The sequence below is a fragment of the Carlito syrichta genome, unplaced genomic scaffold (assembly GCF_000164805.1).
Source record: "Carlito syrichta isolate Samal-C Ts95f unplaced genomic scaffold, Tarsius_syrichta-2.0.1 Scaffold312086, whole genome shotgun sequence".
Taxonomy (NCBI): Eukaryota; Metazoa; Chordata; class Mammalia; order Primates; family Tarsiidae; genus Carlito; species Carlito syrichta.
In genome coordinates, this window is record NW_007256182.1 from 116746 (window position 1) to 131440 (window position 14695).

Sequence of the window (14695 nt, forward strand, 5' to 3'; positions counted from 1 at the left end):
GGCGGTCCCAAGCCCGGGCGGGCTGGCGTGGCGAGTGGCGTCCGCTCCGGCTCCGGGCGAGCGAACTTCCAGCCAATGGGAGCGCGGCACGGAGCCCCCGCCGGACGCCTGGCGAGACGTGGCCCCGACCCGCTGGCCTGGGGTAGGTCGGGCTCCGGGCGGGCCTTGGGTCTGGCCGAGCTGGGGCGGGAAAGAGCCGCTCCAGGCCTCAGGTTAAGAGTGATGACAGTTAGACATATAAGGAAAAGAGGGAGGAAAGAAACATTTAAAAAATAAAAAGAGCAACTTTTGCATATCGAGGGCAGGGTCTTTATAACTTAAGCTTCTGTTTATGGTGGAGGTGAGTTACTACTGTTTAGCTCAAGGACTGCACGAAACAGTATCCTGAATTCTCTTTTATTTGAACTCCCAGCTTGTAAGAATCGCTCGTGGCGCTTGTAAAACATGTATCCCCAGAGCCCTTCCTAGACCTACGGAACAACTGCAATGGAGGGTCTCGAAGACGCATGTATAACAAATGCTCTTGGGCACTTCTTAGGACCAGGCAAACTTAGGAAATATTGAGCTATGTTACATTGCTTTTGTCTTGGAAATAGGATCTTCTTTTTATAAGGGGGTAGTGGGAGGGGAGAGGCTGTGTGCAGTGGCTCTCACCTGAAATCTCTACGCTTTTGGGAGGCCAAGGTAGAGACTCGCTTGAGGCCAGCCCAGGCAACATATGGAGACTGTTTTCAACGCTGGATTGGCCAGTCTGCATTGGCCAATCAAATTTAAGTTAAAATCTGTAGTAAATAAAGTATCTTAGGAAGGAAACAGACAATTTGCAACTTAATATTCACATTCAATTTGCAAGTTCCACCAAAATGCAGGTTCAGGATCAAGGCTGGGGTTGGGCTTTCTGCAGGGTCCCTGGGCATGCTTCACAGAGGGGGACAAAGGAGAAGCTGCTGCGTAGCCTAAACCCTGGCTCAAGCTCTCTTTTTACTCTTCTACTGCCTGGGCTGCTTGCTGTCTTGCAATTTGGGGAAGGCAAAAATCTCACCCAACGAAAAGGACTCTTCCATGTGCCAGCTATGGCGTGTTGTAATCAAGTGTTTCTTATTTTCCATTACACCTCCTGTGTATTTCAAAGTCCCCTGGCCCTGAAAATGTGATGAGAGTGCCATATAACAACTTATCTTCTTCATCACTCCCTTGGCCACTCAGCCAATATCAGATTTGGGAGTCCAGTCAGGCCTTGCTTCCCAAGTTTTTCAAGAACCCTGGCGTAACAGGCACATGGTCTAACTTAAAATTTAGGAAGGGCAAACCTTATAGCCATTTCCAAATGCAGCAAACAAAAGAAAACAAAACCTCTAAACAGTTGAATCTTTATGTGAAAGGCATTGCCCTTCACAACTGACATTTGCAATCTTTTTTTTTTCTTTTTGTAGAGATTGTTTTCAAAACACATTCACATGCCTGCTCATTTAATCTTCACAAAAAACATTAAGTTTATTTCACAAACCATATTGAAAGAAAGCAGGGGTTCAGTTCTCAGAACTTGTTGGCTCAGGGCAGAAAAACAATTACCACAATTTAGTCAGGGAAACTTACATTGAAAATAGTAGCTAGCCCTCAAGCAAAGAAAGACCTGTCCTCCAATCTTCCCAAGACTCCCCGAAGGCCACAAGTTTGACGTTAGTGCACTTCAAGGCATACCCTAGCAATTAGAGGTGAAATTCGTTAAGTATTTTCATCTAGAATTAAATTGAAGCCTGGCACAGTGGCTCACACCACTAATCCTGGAAATTTGGGAAAGGGAGGTGGGAAGATTGCTTGAGACCAGAAGCTCAAAGCCAGCCTAGGCAACATAGCAAGACACCTTAACCCCTTCGAGATAGAAAAAACTTAGCCAAGAATGGTGGTGCACACCTATAGTCATAGCTACTTGGGAGGTTGAGGTAAGAGGATTGCTTGAGTCCACAAGGTTGAGACTGCAGTAAACCATGATTGCACCACTACACTCCAGCCTGGGTACAGAGTGAGATCCTGTCTCATTACAAAAAAAAAAAAAAAAGGAAAGAAAAGAAAATGGGTTTGTGACTAGCCCTTTAGATTAGACTAGGACTCCCCTCAAAGTAAATATAGCTGATGAGATTGAGACGACACTCGTATCTAGTCAGAAGACCCTAAACTTAAAAATCTTAAGTTACAGTTTGATTTTTGATGGCTTTTTCTGTAATCACACAAGAGCACCAGGAACTGATGAAAAAAAGAAAAGGAGGCAGTTTCGTTGTAAAAATAGGTTCACTCTGGGGAGTGCCAGAGATGACAACTGAGAACCTAGACGCAGAAGTCAGGTGTTCACATCATAGCTCTGCCCTGTGAGTGACCTTGGGAAGTTAGTTAACTTTTCTAGACTTTTTGACTTGCCCATAAGATGGAGGGGTGATAAAGAACAGCACTTATCGCAGCTGTGATATACATACAGAGGGTGCCAAAAAATGTATACATATTTTTAAAAGGGAAAAACTGTATTAATATTGTAATAATACTGAAAACAAAAGATGAATACAGGTTATGTTTGACTTCTGCAATTACAAGAGGTGCACCACGTGGTTACTATCAGCATCCAGACACTTCTGATTACAGCAAACTAAAAGTATTATATAGATAACATCGCTTAAAATGTGTATATATTTTTTTGGCATCCCAGGTATATATGTGGGGGGGTATATAATGTACTTACAGCAGTGCTATATACAACTCAAGCCCTATTATTAATACTCTTCAATTCAGAACCTCTTAAAACTAGCATCTAGTAAAAAGTACTTGGTACATAGACACCTGAGATCTGTTGAATTAAAACAACTAATCCCCTCCTATATTCAAAGCACTATTTTAGCAGAAAACTGTGTCTAAGGAAATAGAGTATAAAAGAGGACAAGAGCTAAAACTTACCACAAACCAAGAACAGCTAAAAAAGCTTTGAGTCAAGTCTACACTGAGTTCTATTTATCTCAACCTGTAGCAGCTTCTAAACATAACGGCCCTAAATCTCTGTGATTTGGGGATACAACCTACAAGGTGGTCCAAATTCAATCTCATTTTTGTAGTTGGAAGAAGGTGACCTGGCCAATGTGTTTCAGTGACTTTAAAGTTATCCTCCATTATAAATAGGCTGACCTTCTATTTGATGGACAGAAATCCAGAAGTTTGGATTTACCCAAAAGTTTGTCAACATGCTCTGTTAGCGACTGGGCATGGCAGCTCACATCTGTAATCCCAACACTTTTTGGAAAGCTGAGACAGGAGGATCAGGAGGCCAGGAATTTGAGGCTTCAGTGAGCTATGATCACACCTGGGACTAGCCACTGCACTTCGGCCTGGGCAACATAGTGAGACTTCATCTTTTTTAAGAAGACACAGGGGTCAGAGATTGGTAAAAATTAAAATGGCACTTCCCCTATGAAGGGTCATTTGACAATTTCTAGTATCAGAAAACAAAATTACAACAAATTCATTTATAGAGCTAACTGATTTTTATTCATGATTCACAAGTCCAGCAACCTCTATTCTACAAAACAGAACGAAATCTACCAATGGGCAACAGCAGAACAGTGGGTTTTGTCAAGTGGGAACAAGGAAACAGAACACTAGAAAAATAACTGATTGGTTAGCATCGGATTACTTCAGGTTACTTTTTTTTACAAGGGTTTACACAGAGGGGACCATTACACTGACCCAGGTAGACTGGAATCTTCTGTATTCAGGAAAAGTTCAATTTGATTATGTGGCATTTAGCATGAGCAACTCCATTCTTGTTTGGTCAGGTCTGTTGGGGCCTAGTACAAGAGCTCAGTCTAAAACAATGGTGTCCCATAATTTTTGTTTAACATTCGTGTAAATATAAATGCATTTAACCTTTGATCCAGATATGCTTCTATGAGTTGCTACACATGTACAAAAGTATTTCTTGTAGTACTGTTTATAAAAGCAAAAGGTTATAAACAACCCAAACGTCTATCAACAGGGACCAGTTAAGTAAACTATGGGATACTGACACAATGAGAACCACACATACAGCAGGGCGGGCGCAATGGCTTACACCTATAATCCCAGCACTGTGGGAGGCTGAGGCTAGAGGATTGCCTGAGCTCAGGGGTTGGAGACCAGCCTGAGCAACAAGGCGAGACCTAATCTCTACAATAAATCAAAAAAAAATCGGCCAGGTGTGGTGGCACATGCCTGTAATTCCAGCTACTTGGAAGGCTGAGGTGGAAGGACTGCCTCCAGCAGGTCAAGGCTGCAGCCTGAATGACAGAGTGAGACTCCTACTCCAAAAAAAACAAAAAAGCCAAACACGCAATAAAAACCACGCAGTAAAACAGAAACCACAGTGCTTCAAAAAGAGGAACTCTGTCAAATCAGTATGCTACCTTTTCTGTGATTAAAAAAAACAAACAACTATCCATCTATATGTATAAAGATAAATCATTTTTTGGTTTTTTTGTTGGGTTTTTTTGTATTTTGTATAAAGAAAATACTAAAAAGTCTGGGTGTGGTGGCTCATGCCAGTCTTCCCAGCTCTTTGGGATGCTGAGGCGGGAGGACTGCTTGAGCCCAGGAGTTCGAAACCAGCCTGGGCAACATAGTGAGAGCCTGTTGTCTTAAGAAAAAAGCAAAAACAAAAAAATAAGAAACTGACAAAAAGGATACCTGTAAAGGCCAAACATTGGTGGTTATTAGACATGGGTGAGATGAAGTCAGTGTCTTTTCTGTGTATTTTGTGTTTGAATCATGACCTATCATTTAAAAATTAATTTTAAAAAATACATGGAACTTAGAAAAAAAAAATAGTGGCATTCTCTTCTGCCAGCTATAGTTACTAAACCATAAAAACAAATATAGCAACTATCCATTAAGAATATTCACCATGCAAGTGCATGTGCCTTTAGGTTCTTGATGCTTCCACGCAAAGTAGGAATTTATAAATTTTTTTTTTTTTTTTTTTTTTTTTTTTTTTTTTGAGTTAGAATCTCACTCTGTCGCCCAGGCTGGAATGCAGTGGCACGCTCACAGCCACCGCAGACTTGACCTGCTGGGCTCAGGCAAGCCTTCTGCCTCAGCCTTCCAAGTAGCTGGAAATACAGGCATGCACCACGATGCCCAGCTAATTTTTTTTATTTATTGTAGAGACAAGGCCTCGCCATGTTGCCCAGGCTGGTCTCAGACAATCTTCTCATCTCTGCCTCCCAAAGTGTTGGGACTACAGGCATGAGCCACTGCGCCTGGCTTATACACATATTCTTAACCCTTCTCTGAATGGTGAGGAAAGCTGGTGTTTCATAAATCAGCTAGTGGTATGAAAAATAAGAGCAATTTGAACACAAATAAATAAAACATACAAATAGGGAAAGTTACCTAATTCACATACTGGGTTACAGTAGATAGAAATGGATTCTCTTAAACATTAGAAACAAGATAGAGCATTGTGTGAGACAGACTGTACGACACTGAGCATAGGACCAAGCTGCAGATGGTATAAGAACTGGTTGGAGATGCTCTAATTAGCAACTGGTTACATTCTACTTCCATGTTCAGAAGGCAACACAATGATTTTGCTTGTCCTTCCACCTCTTTACTTTGAAAGGAAGTATTTTCTAATCATTTCAGTTTTCTTCAAAAATCCAGATAAATTCTAGCAGAAACTAGCAACATAGTTATAAAGTATTAAACCGTAACTCTAAACCATTTGCCCCCTATTGCTGGTAGTAGGTATATATTTTCCTACAGTATATACCAAACATTTTTCTGCACTGAGAAAAATGCTTTAATTTACATATATATTTATATATATTTTGAGTGAGAATCTCACTCTGTTGCCCAGGTTAGAGTGTAGTGGCACACTTACGGCCACTGCAGCCTCGACTTGCTGGGCCCAGGTGATCCTTCTGCCTCAGCCTTCCAAGTAGCTGGAACCACAGGTGCGCATCACCACACCCGGCTAATGTTTTGATTTATTGTAGAGACGAGGTCTCACCAAGTTGCCCAGGTTGGCCTCAAACCCCTGGACTCAGGCAATCCTCTCGCCTCCACCTCCCAAAGTGCTGGGATTATAGGTATGAGCCACAGCGCCCGGCTGGAAAATGCTTTAAAATTTGTAAATGCCTTTTAAAATATAAGCCTGTATGTTCATAGCATGTCCTTCAAATAAAACGTAAGTTACTGTATCATTCTGTAAAATATTTGCAATCCCCAGCCCTTAACTGTGTTAAAATTTCAAGTTATAAAATGCAAATACTTCCGTATTTTGTGATTACTTTCAAGTGGAAGGAACATGTAACATTAACATATTCACCAGAATGGCTTTACTTTGTCACCAATCAAATCTCTAGCCTGCTAAAACCAGCCTGTAAGTGGGAGAAATTACATTAGAAATCCTCTCTTCGTCTTACAGTTGGGAAAATTAAGGAGCCAAAGAGGGTTGAGCAACTCAGCAGTCACAGGGTCAGTTAATGACAAAGAAAAGAACCAATTCTCTGAATACCAAGCCGGCACTCTTCATAGAACCACTCTAAGTTTGCATTTTAAGCTGGCAATTCTTTCCCTAAATCCCTTCCTTTTATGAATGCAAGATCTGTAAGCCTCAGTAAAAAGTGACTAAGGTATATTCCCCCCCATCCCAATTTATACTGGGAAATCTGTATCATCTAAGTGCCAGCTGCCTTGGGATTCAAAATAGAATTATCTTACCAAAGAGAAGGCTTGTTAATAGAATGGAATAATGAATGACTACTGCTGTTGCTAAGATTCAGAAACGTCCCGTTGCAGTCCATATGGCATGTCAATGACCTGCTTCTGTTTCTCTAAGAACACCCAAGAGGCAGCAATGACAAGGTACTTATTTTTATTAACAGTTGAATTTTAAACAGAAAATGTGTGGAAGATATTTGCCAACCAACAGGAAACACCTGCAGTGGGCCACATACTTGTGGAACAACAAACTAAAGAGAAGTCTGTAAAGCTTACCGTCTTACTTTTCAAGTCTCTTCACTGGCAATACACACTGTTGAAGACATAACCTTCAAAGTTTGTAACATAAATATTTTAAACACCAAACAAAATATCTCAGGCCCCCACCCCCACCCCACCATGGGACATTTTTAGAATAAAGCATTTGGGCAACTGGTTGTTACAATATGGTGCCTGACACATTACAGTTAAGTTTCCACTCCAGCTCTCAACCTGTCAGACCCTTGGAGTAGTTGGAATTACCAAATCAACAGGATTTCAGTGAAACTCAATTCTACATTAGAACTTACAAGGCAATTAGTTCCTCAGTCAGAAAACAATGTACACTAAAGCAGCCACGATCCAGTACACTCAATTTACTTGACAGAATCCAAGGGACTAATTTTAGAAGTCTCAATTTTTGAAAGTAGATACAAATTTAGAATTGAGTTAAATGTATATCCTCAATGCTCCCCTTCCTTCACCCCCTAACACATACACTCTCTCCTCGTTTGGTAGGAGAGTGATGACAAGAGAATTAACTGGTTCCTTGACTAAGTGGCTCCAGTAATTCACCAAAAGAAAAATTTAAATGGGATACCTTAGGGACAGAAATGCTAAATCACACAACCAATTAGCCAATAAGGGTTGGCTGTACGGACTGACAGTATGGATATAGTTGAAAAGTCCAATTGAACTTTTCTAAATAAAAATATACAAAATCATTTCTTCAATACTTTGATAATACTACCTTATTTTATGTTTCAGAAAATACGAATAAAATGTGCCAAATGCTTTACTCTAAAAATGTGTGTTTGTGGGAAAACCAGCATGTTTGGTATTTAACCCTTTGCACTCAGAGACATCTTGTGGATCACCTACCAGCAACTCAACTGCACTTTTTTACGAAACAGTGAAAAACTAATGACTTCATATTAAATAGTATAGCATTGGGACCAATTATTTTATTATAATGACATTTGGCTTATAATGGAATTTTGGACATTGAGGAACTTGCTTATGACCAAAAAAAAAAAATCAAAATTTTATATCTTATATTTTTCTAACATGTGGTAACATGTGAAAGTCACCAACATGCATTGCAGTTTCATTGATGTGTATTGTGCAACAGTAATTTGATGTCTCCACCTGGTCTATTTGAGCAGACAGTGCAGTCTCATTTTCTGCCTCCCACATTAATAATATGAAATTTACTGTCCAGTGTGTGCACCACTGTGAAACATTTCATTTTTCTATATAACGCAGTTGATTTAAACATATGCCCTCAGTATGTATTTATTTGCTTTTTCATGCAATTTGAATGAAAAACCACAAGGAAACACATATTTTTGAAAACTCTGCTGACCTAAGTTTGTCCTGTATAACCACCAGCAATCTCTTTATGTTTCCTAAGAGGAGACATCGGTGGTTTGCTAGATTTATGATGTCCCCTCTTACGGGACATTCAAGTGCAAAGGTTTAAAATATTTTCATTCTGAAGTCAGCAAGTAGGCACTGTCTTGCAATTTCATCAGTTTTTTAGTAGGGTCTTGGTTTGGTTTTTTTTTTTGAGTTGGAGTATCACTCGGTCGCCCAGACTAGAGCTCCCAGCCACCGCAGCCTCGCCTGCTGGGCTCCAGCGATCCTTCCACCTCAGCCTTCCGAGTAGCTGGAATTACAGGCCGTGCTGCCAGGCCCGGCTAATTTTTTTATTTTATTGTAGAGATGAGGTCTCGCCTGCCCAGGCGGGTCTCAAACCCGCAGGCTCAGGCAATCCACTCACCTCAGCCTTCCAAAGGCGCGGGATTACAGGCTGAGCCACCGAGCCCAGCTTGGTTTGATTTTTAAAACTGGATTATAAAATGCTTTATTATCTCTTGCCACTTAAAGTCCTAAATTTGGTGTATCATGACAGCCTACAAGTAGTATCATTTCCTCCCCATCCAAGAAAAAAAAAAAACAATGTCAATTCTGTGGATATTTTAAAAGTTTATTTCTATTTTAACTAGCCCACAAACCCAATTCTTTGAGGGCTAAACTGATTTCTTCCTAGGACATGGTCTATGGACCCTCCTCGTGTTACCTTTCTTTCATCCTCCTTCCAAAGTCTTCACCTTCCATCATGATGCACATTTTAAGTTAAAATTGCCAAGACAACCCTCAAAATGCAAGTTTATTGAATAAAGCTGAGAAGAGCAGTAAACAGACAAAAAAATGCATCCACCAAAATTTAAAAAAAAATTCACGTATTTACATAGTTCAGTAACTGTTAAGTTTTCACATGCAGAGGTTAATGCACAGGAAAATGTTGTAGTAGCATTTGGATGTCTTGAAAGCAATGAATAGACACACAAACACATTAAGGTTTAGCTATAGGTCAATTAACAAACCTATGCAATCCCCACATAGTCACACATTCTAGTTCCTCCTTTTAGGCACAAGCAAGTTGCCACATTCTTTGTAATGGTTCACAGTGACCATCAATGGTGTTGAACAATAGTAGCAAGTTTAAATATCCCTTCATTTACACAGAACCATCCATCCCATCAGGGAAGTATGCAACATGCCTTAAAGAATAAGAAGACAACTTTAAAAGCCCAGATTATACTCATAAAAATATGAATGGAGAAAAACAAGTAGTGTCTGTGCAACACAGTGCAGTATTTTGTACAGAATATTTTTAAGGCCATGGCAGTCTATAAATTAAAACTGGTTTTCATTAAAAAGAACTTACTGTTGACTACACTCTGAGTGCTCAACACAGTTGGAAATGCAGTCTACATAGGTGCTGCTTAACAAAGAAACAAAATCACACACAGTGTGAGGCAACACATAAGCGGGTGTACCACAGAGTTTTATCTACTACGGTGATCTATATGAATAATAATTTACAAGTGAACCAGTATTAATATGTCCCTTTATGTATATGGAGATCACTAAACTACAAAACATGTTCAGTTTAAGTTTTTAGACATCTCTGTATCATAGAAGCAAACAAACAGCATCAGTTCCTCAGTTCTGTGTGACTGATTATTAAACAACCTGTAGACATTGCGCATGATTACATTAGATAAAGCAGGCAGGTCTAGAGTTGTCACAATAATCAAGATGTCTAATGGCACCAGTCAAAAGAGTGCCAAACCCTACATCGGTAAGAGAGAAAAATAAGAATTTTTATTTGTTCATAAGTATCTTTTGTGCTGAAAGTCAACTTTATGACTGGATATAAAAAGTTAGAGAGTCATGCAGCAGCACTGATTTAATGACTAAAGATAGAAAGAACAAACAGGTGGTTTGAACAAAGTCTGACATTCTTAACAGATTTTATTATATTGGCTGGAATGCTCTAAATTCATGAAAGCTTGAGAAAATCTTCAATTCCCAACCCCTTAAAAAAGTATATTGAACCAGGAAAAAAATAGAAGTAATGATCTGGACAGATACAAAACAGCATGCTTTAGTTCCTTCCATGTCCCCAACTGCTAACTGGTGATAAAGACTTCTCAGAAAGCAGAATGTTTTAATATTCATCAGGTAGACTCCCACCAGTGTAAAGAACCAACAACCTTGATCTGGTGCCTCTGCTCACTCATTGCAGACCATTTTGAATTCCTAAGGTGTAATTATACATTTCACATGCATTTGTGAGATAAACATTATGTTTATATCCCACATGAGTCAGGCTTAAAGGTTTTCTAAATACTGTGTGTGGCACTAGAAACTTCATGCTGTATCAAGTCATTATCAGTATTAAGCTACTGGACTATATAATGAAATATTATAGACATTTACTGAAAACCAATATAAAAATCTGGCCCAGAAAGACCAGAACAAAATATGCAATTTTCTTGATTTAAGATGGTCAAAAGTGTTTTTTAAAAAAAGCTCTACACACTGTTTAAGACAAGTATGTGTAAGAAGCCTTTTTGTGTGTGCTGACTTTATCATGACAACTCTAGCTGATTCTTTATGAAGGATTAGGGATACACATCTTCAGCAGTGCACATGAGAAATAAACTCTGAAAAAGGCAATTTCTTGGGTTTAGGAAGGACCGTATTCTGGGAAGTACTTCAGAGGAACGGACAATAATTCTAGGATTATAGCCAAGAAGGATTGGAAGACTTCAGGAGATGCTTCAGCTTCTTCTAGATTTTGAATGTTGAATAAGCCACTGAAGTGTGATATCTAAAGATAGAGGGGAAAAAGTGAAGGCGTTAAGATACCAAAGTTAAGAAACTAAACATCAGACAAAGACAATATTTAAAATGCAGGTAATTCAAGGCACATACTGGGCTGGCCCTCTTCTGCATGTATACTATTGCATCCATTTCCTGAACTTAAAGAGGATAATATGAGGAATTATTAGAGACTGAGGAGTCTTCTGATGTGAAAGTTCAACTGAGTACGGGACAGCTGGTGCCATCTTTTATGCATTACCTAAAAGATCAGGTGTTGTGTGCAAATCGCCAGGAATAAACAAGTATGGGAGAACTCCTCTCTGCCCTTAAGGAGCTTTTAAGTATAACAGGAAAGACACAGTAGCCATTTGAATTTGGGGGCCACTCCCACAGAATTCCAGGCAAATAGCAAAAGCAAAAGAATCAAAGCCATAAGACAGTGTGGAGCTCTGGATGGACTGTAAGCGATACTATGTGGCTAAAGCACAGGGATAGGAGAGGGGGTTATCACTCACAGTCAAGGCTAGTACAGGGGTTCACACCTTGCCCCTTGACATTTAGAGTTAAATAGTTATTGTCCTGATGTCTTAAAAATGTGTTATCCACATAAAGGGTATGTGAGTCTGTTAGAAGCACCACTCTATTCTCCAAGCCTGAAAGATGAGGGTAAATTCAATCTTCCGGTTTCCCAGCTAACATGCATTAAAGAAACTGTAAGCCACACACATAAAGAACCGTATAGAACTGAGATCTGAACAAACATCACCTGTTCACAAAGATTTAACCCAACTGCTATCCCTCAAAACAGTGTGTAATAAGAGCAAAGCCATACTCATTTGGATCAAGTGGGGGGAAGGTAAGTTCAAAGTGAAATGACCAAGTTTTTAAATATTTAGGAAATTCACTTAAACCTCTGTGGACACTGGGTAGAAGGTCATATACTAAAGAAAGACAGATCTTTAAGACTAGATAAAAAGACAGAATGAAAATAAAATACTCAGATGAAGGAAGAGTTGCCTTCCATGACAAAAAAAAAAAAGTCACAGATATAAGCAATCTTTGCAAAGATCATCCTCCTAGAAGTAATCTGTCCTGTGTCATTTAAGGACACATTACTGGTGAAATCAAGGTATTTTATGCAACATATTAGGAAGCTAGATGTATGATATACAACCCATGTGCTATGAAATACTTTTTAGAAAATTTAGAACCAAAATATGTTATAAAAGTTGAACTCAAGAAGAGTATTCTGATGTCATTACCACAAAATCCACTTGGCTAATCCATTATATTTCCATTTCTCACTTCAAATAAAGGCATTCTAATTTACAAACTACTTGTTTTGAATATTAGAGTGGATTGGTTTCCTTAGGCTTGATAACCAGAAGAGAACCAGGAGTTCTAAACTTACAAACCTAGTGACTACTGAGCTGTATAGCAAACTATGAAGATCAGCCTCAAAATAGCAAAGGAAGTTCTCGCCAGCTCTACTACATTTTCTACATAAATGAGCCCAAGAGAATTTCTTCAGAAAAGAATCCAAATAGTTTGTGACAGTGTAAAACAAAATATTTTTTCCTCCCTTCAAAAGTGCTTTTTTCCTCTATTTTAGGAAATATTAGAGAAAATACTGGAAGTAATAGATTTACAAAACAGCACAATGTACTAAATTTACGGTTAGTGTAGAATAGGGCCTTTCAACCTTGCGCCTAGTGACATTTTATGCTGGATAATTCTTTGCTATGGAGACTGTAGTATGTCTAGCAATATCTCTGGTCTCTACCCACTAGATGCCAGCAATCACCCTCCTAGTTATGACAACCAAAAATGTCCCCAGACATTGTTATATGTCTCCTGGGGGAAAAAACTCCTCCTTGAAACCACTGATGTGAGAAGAAAATGCTCTCATAGGGCTATATCTTGACATTTTAACAAGAGCTCCTCCCTACATAGGAAAAAATTAATAAAGTTTATGCAACCTTAAGTGCTTTAAGAGCATGTTCTCAAATAAATGTTCCCAACATAACAAGACACTTTTCTATTCATTTAATAAAGGAAAATCTGTGTCCATCAGCAGAATTACTAGAGCTCAGACTGCCCTGGATGGTTGTTAAAGGAACCCAGAATCAGCCAGAACAACTATCAACACTTTGATCTCACTAAAGCACGTTGAAGGCCAGGCGCAGAGGCTCAAGCCTATAATCCCAGCGCTTTGGGAGGCTGAGGTGATTGCCTGAGTCTGCAGGTTCGAGACCCGCCTGGGCAACATGGTGAGACCTCATCTCTACAATAAATCAAAAAGTTAGCTGGGCATGGTAGCATGAGCCTGTAGTTCTGGCTACTTGGAAGGCGGAGGCGGAAGGACTGCCTAAGCCCAGGAGGTCAAGGCTGCTGAGGCTATGAGCGTGCTACTGCACTCCAGCCTGGGCAACAGAGTGAAAAAAAGAAAGAAAGAAAGAAAAGCATATTGGGGATGGGTGGAAGAGAGACTGGAATTAACTGAAGAAAAAGTTAAGTATGATGAGAAGCAATACATACTGAATGAAGGTTAAAGAAAAATTTATCATAGTATCTTAGTAAATATACTATTTTGGCACTATTTATTTATTTATTATTATTATTTTTTGAGTTGGAGTCTCACTTTGTCGCCCAGACTGGAGTGCGGTGGCCGGGACCAGCCTCGACCTGCTGGGCTCTGGCAATCCTTCCGCCTCAACCTTCCAAGTAGCTGGAACTACAGGCGTGTGCTACCACACCCAGCTAATTTTTGATTTATTGTAGAGATGAGGTCTCAGCAAGTTGCCCAGGCGGGTCTCGAACCTGCAGACTCAGGCAATCACCTCAGTCTCCCAAAGCGCAGGATTATAGGCTGAGCCACCGAGCCCGGCTGGCACTATTTATTACATTTTATTCCAATACACTCGTTTATTAAATAATTCCTCATCAAATTAAAGTCTTAAATTAAGCCATACATATTTATTAAGGATACTGTACTAGATTAGATCGCTTTGTGTTCCCCTAAAAATCCATGTCCATCTAGTACCGTATAATATGAATTTTATTTGAAACACGGTTTCTGCAAAAGTAATTAGCTAAGATTGATTAGGGTAGGCCCTAACCCAATGATTTGTATCCTCATAAAAAGACAGTACACTGACACAGACACACAGACACACAGACACACACACACACACACAGGGAACAGCATGAACATGAGGCAGAGATTGAAGTGGTTCATCTATAAGTCAAGGAATATCAAGGATTGCTAGTAACCACAAGCTAGAAAGAGGGAAGGAAGGATTCTCTCCTACAGCCTTTAGAGAGGGCATGACCTGTCAACAATTTGATTTTGGACTGCTAGCCTCCCAAATTTGAGAGATTAATTTTTGCTGGTTTTTGTTTTTTTTTTTATGTTGGAGTCTCACTCTGTCACACTTCCGGCCACCGCAGCCTCGACCTGCTGGGATCTGGCAATCCTTCCACCTCAGCCTTCCAAGTAGCTGGAACTACAGGTGCACAC

General features: G+C 39.7%; 1 protein-coding gene across 1 annotated transcript in view; it reads right to left on the reverse strand.

Moving 5' to 3' along the window:
• Window positions 1-8970: 8970 nt before the first annotated feature.
• The window catches only part of ARL8B (ADP ribosylation factor like GTPase 8B), a 73826-nt gene continuing 68101 nt past the window's right edge, over window positions 8971-14695 (reverse strand). The window contains exon 7 of the mRNA XM_021718330.1: window positions 8971-11182. Coding sequence (XP_021574005.1) covers window positions 11133-11182 — 50 coding nt within the window. The 3' untranslated portion in view covers window positions 8971-11132. The remainder of the gene's footprint in view (window positions 11183-14695) is intronic.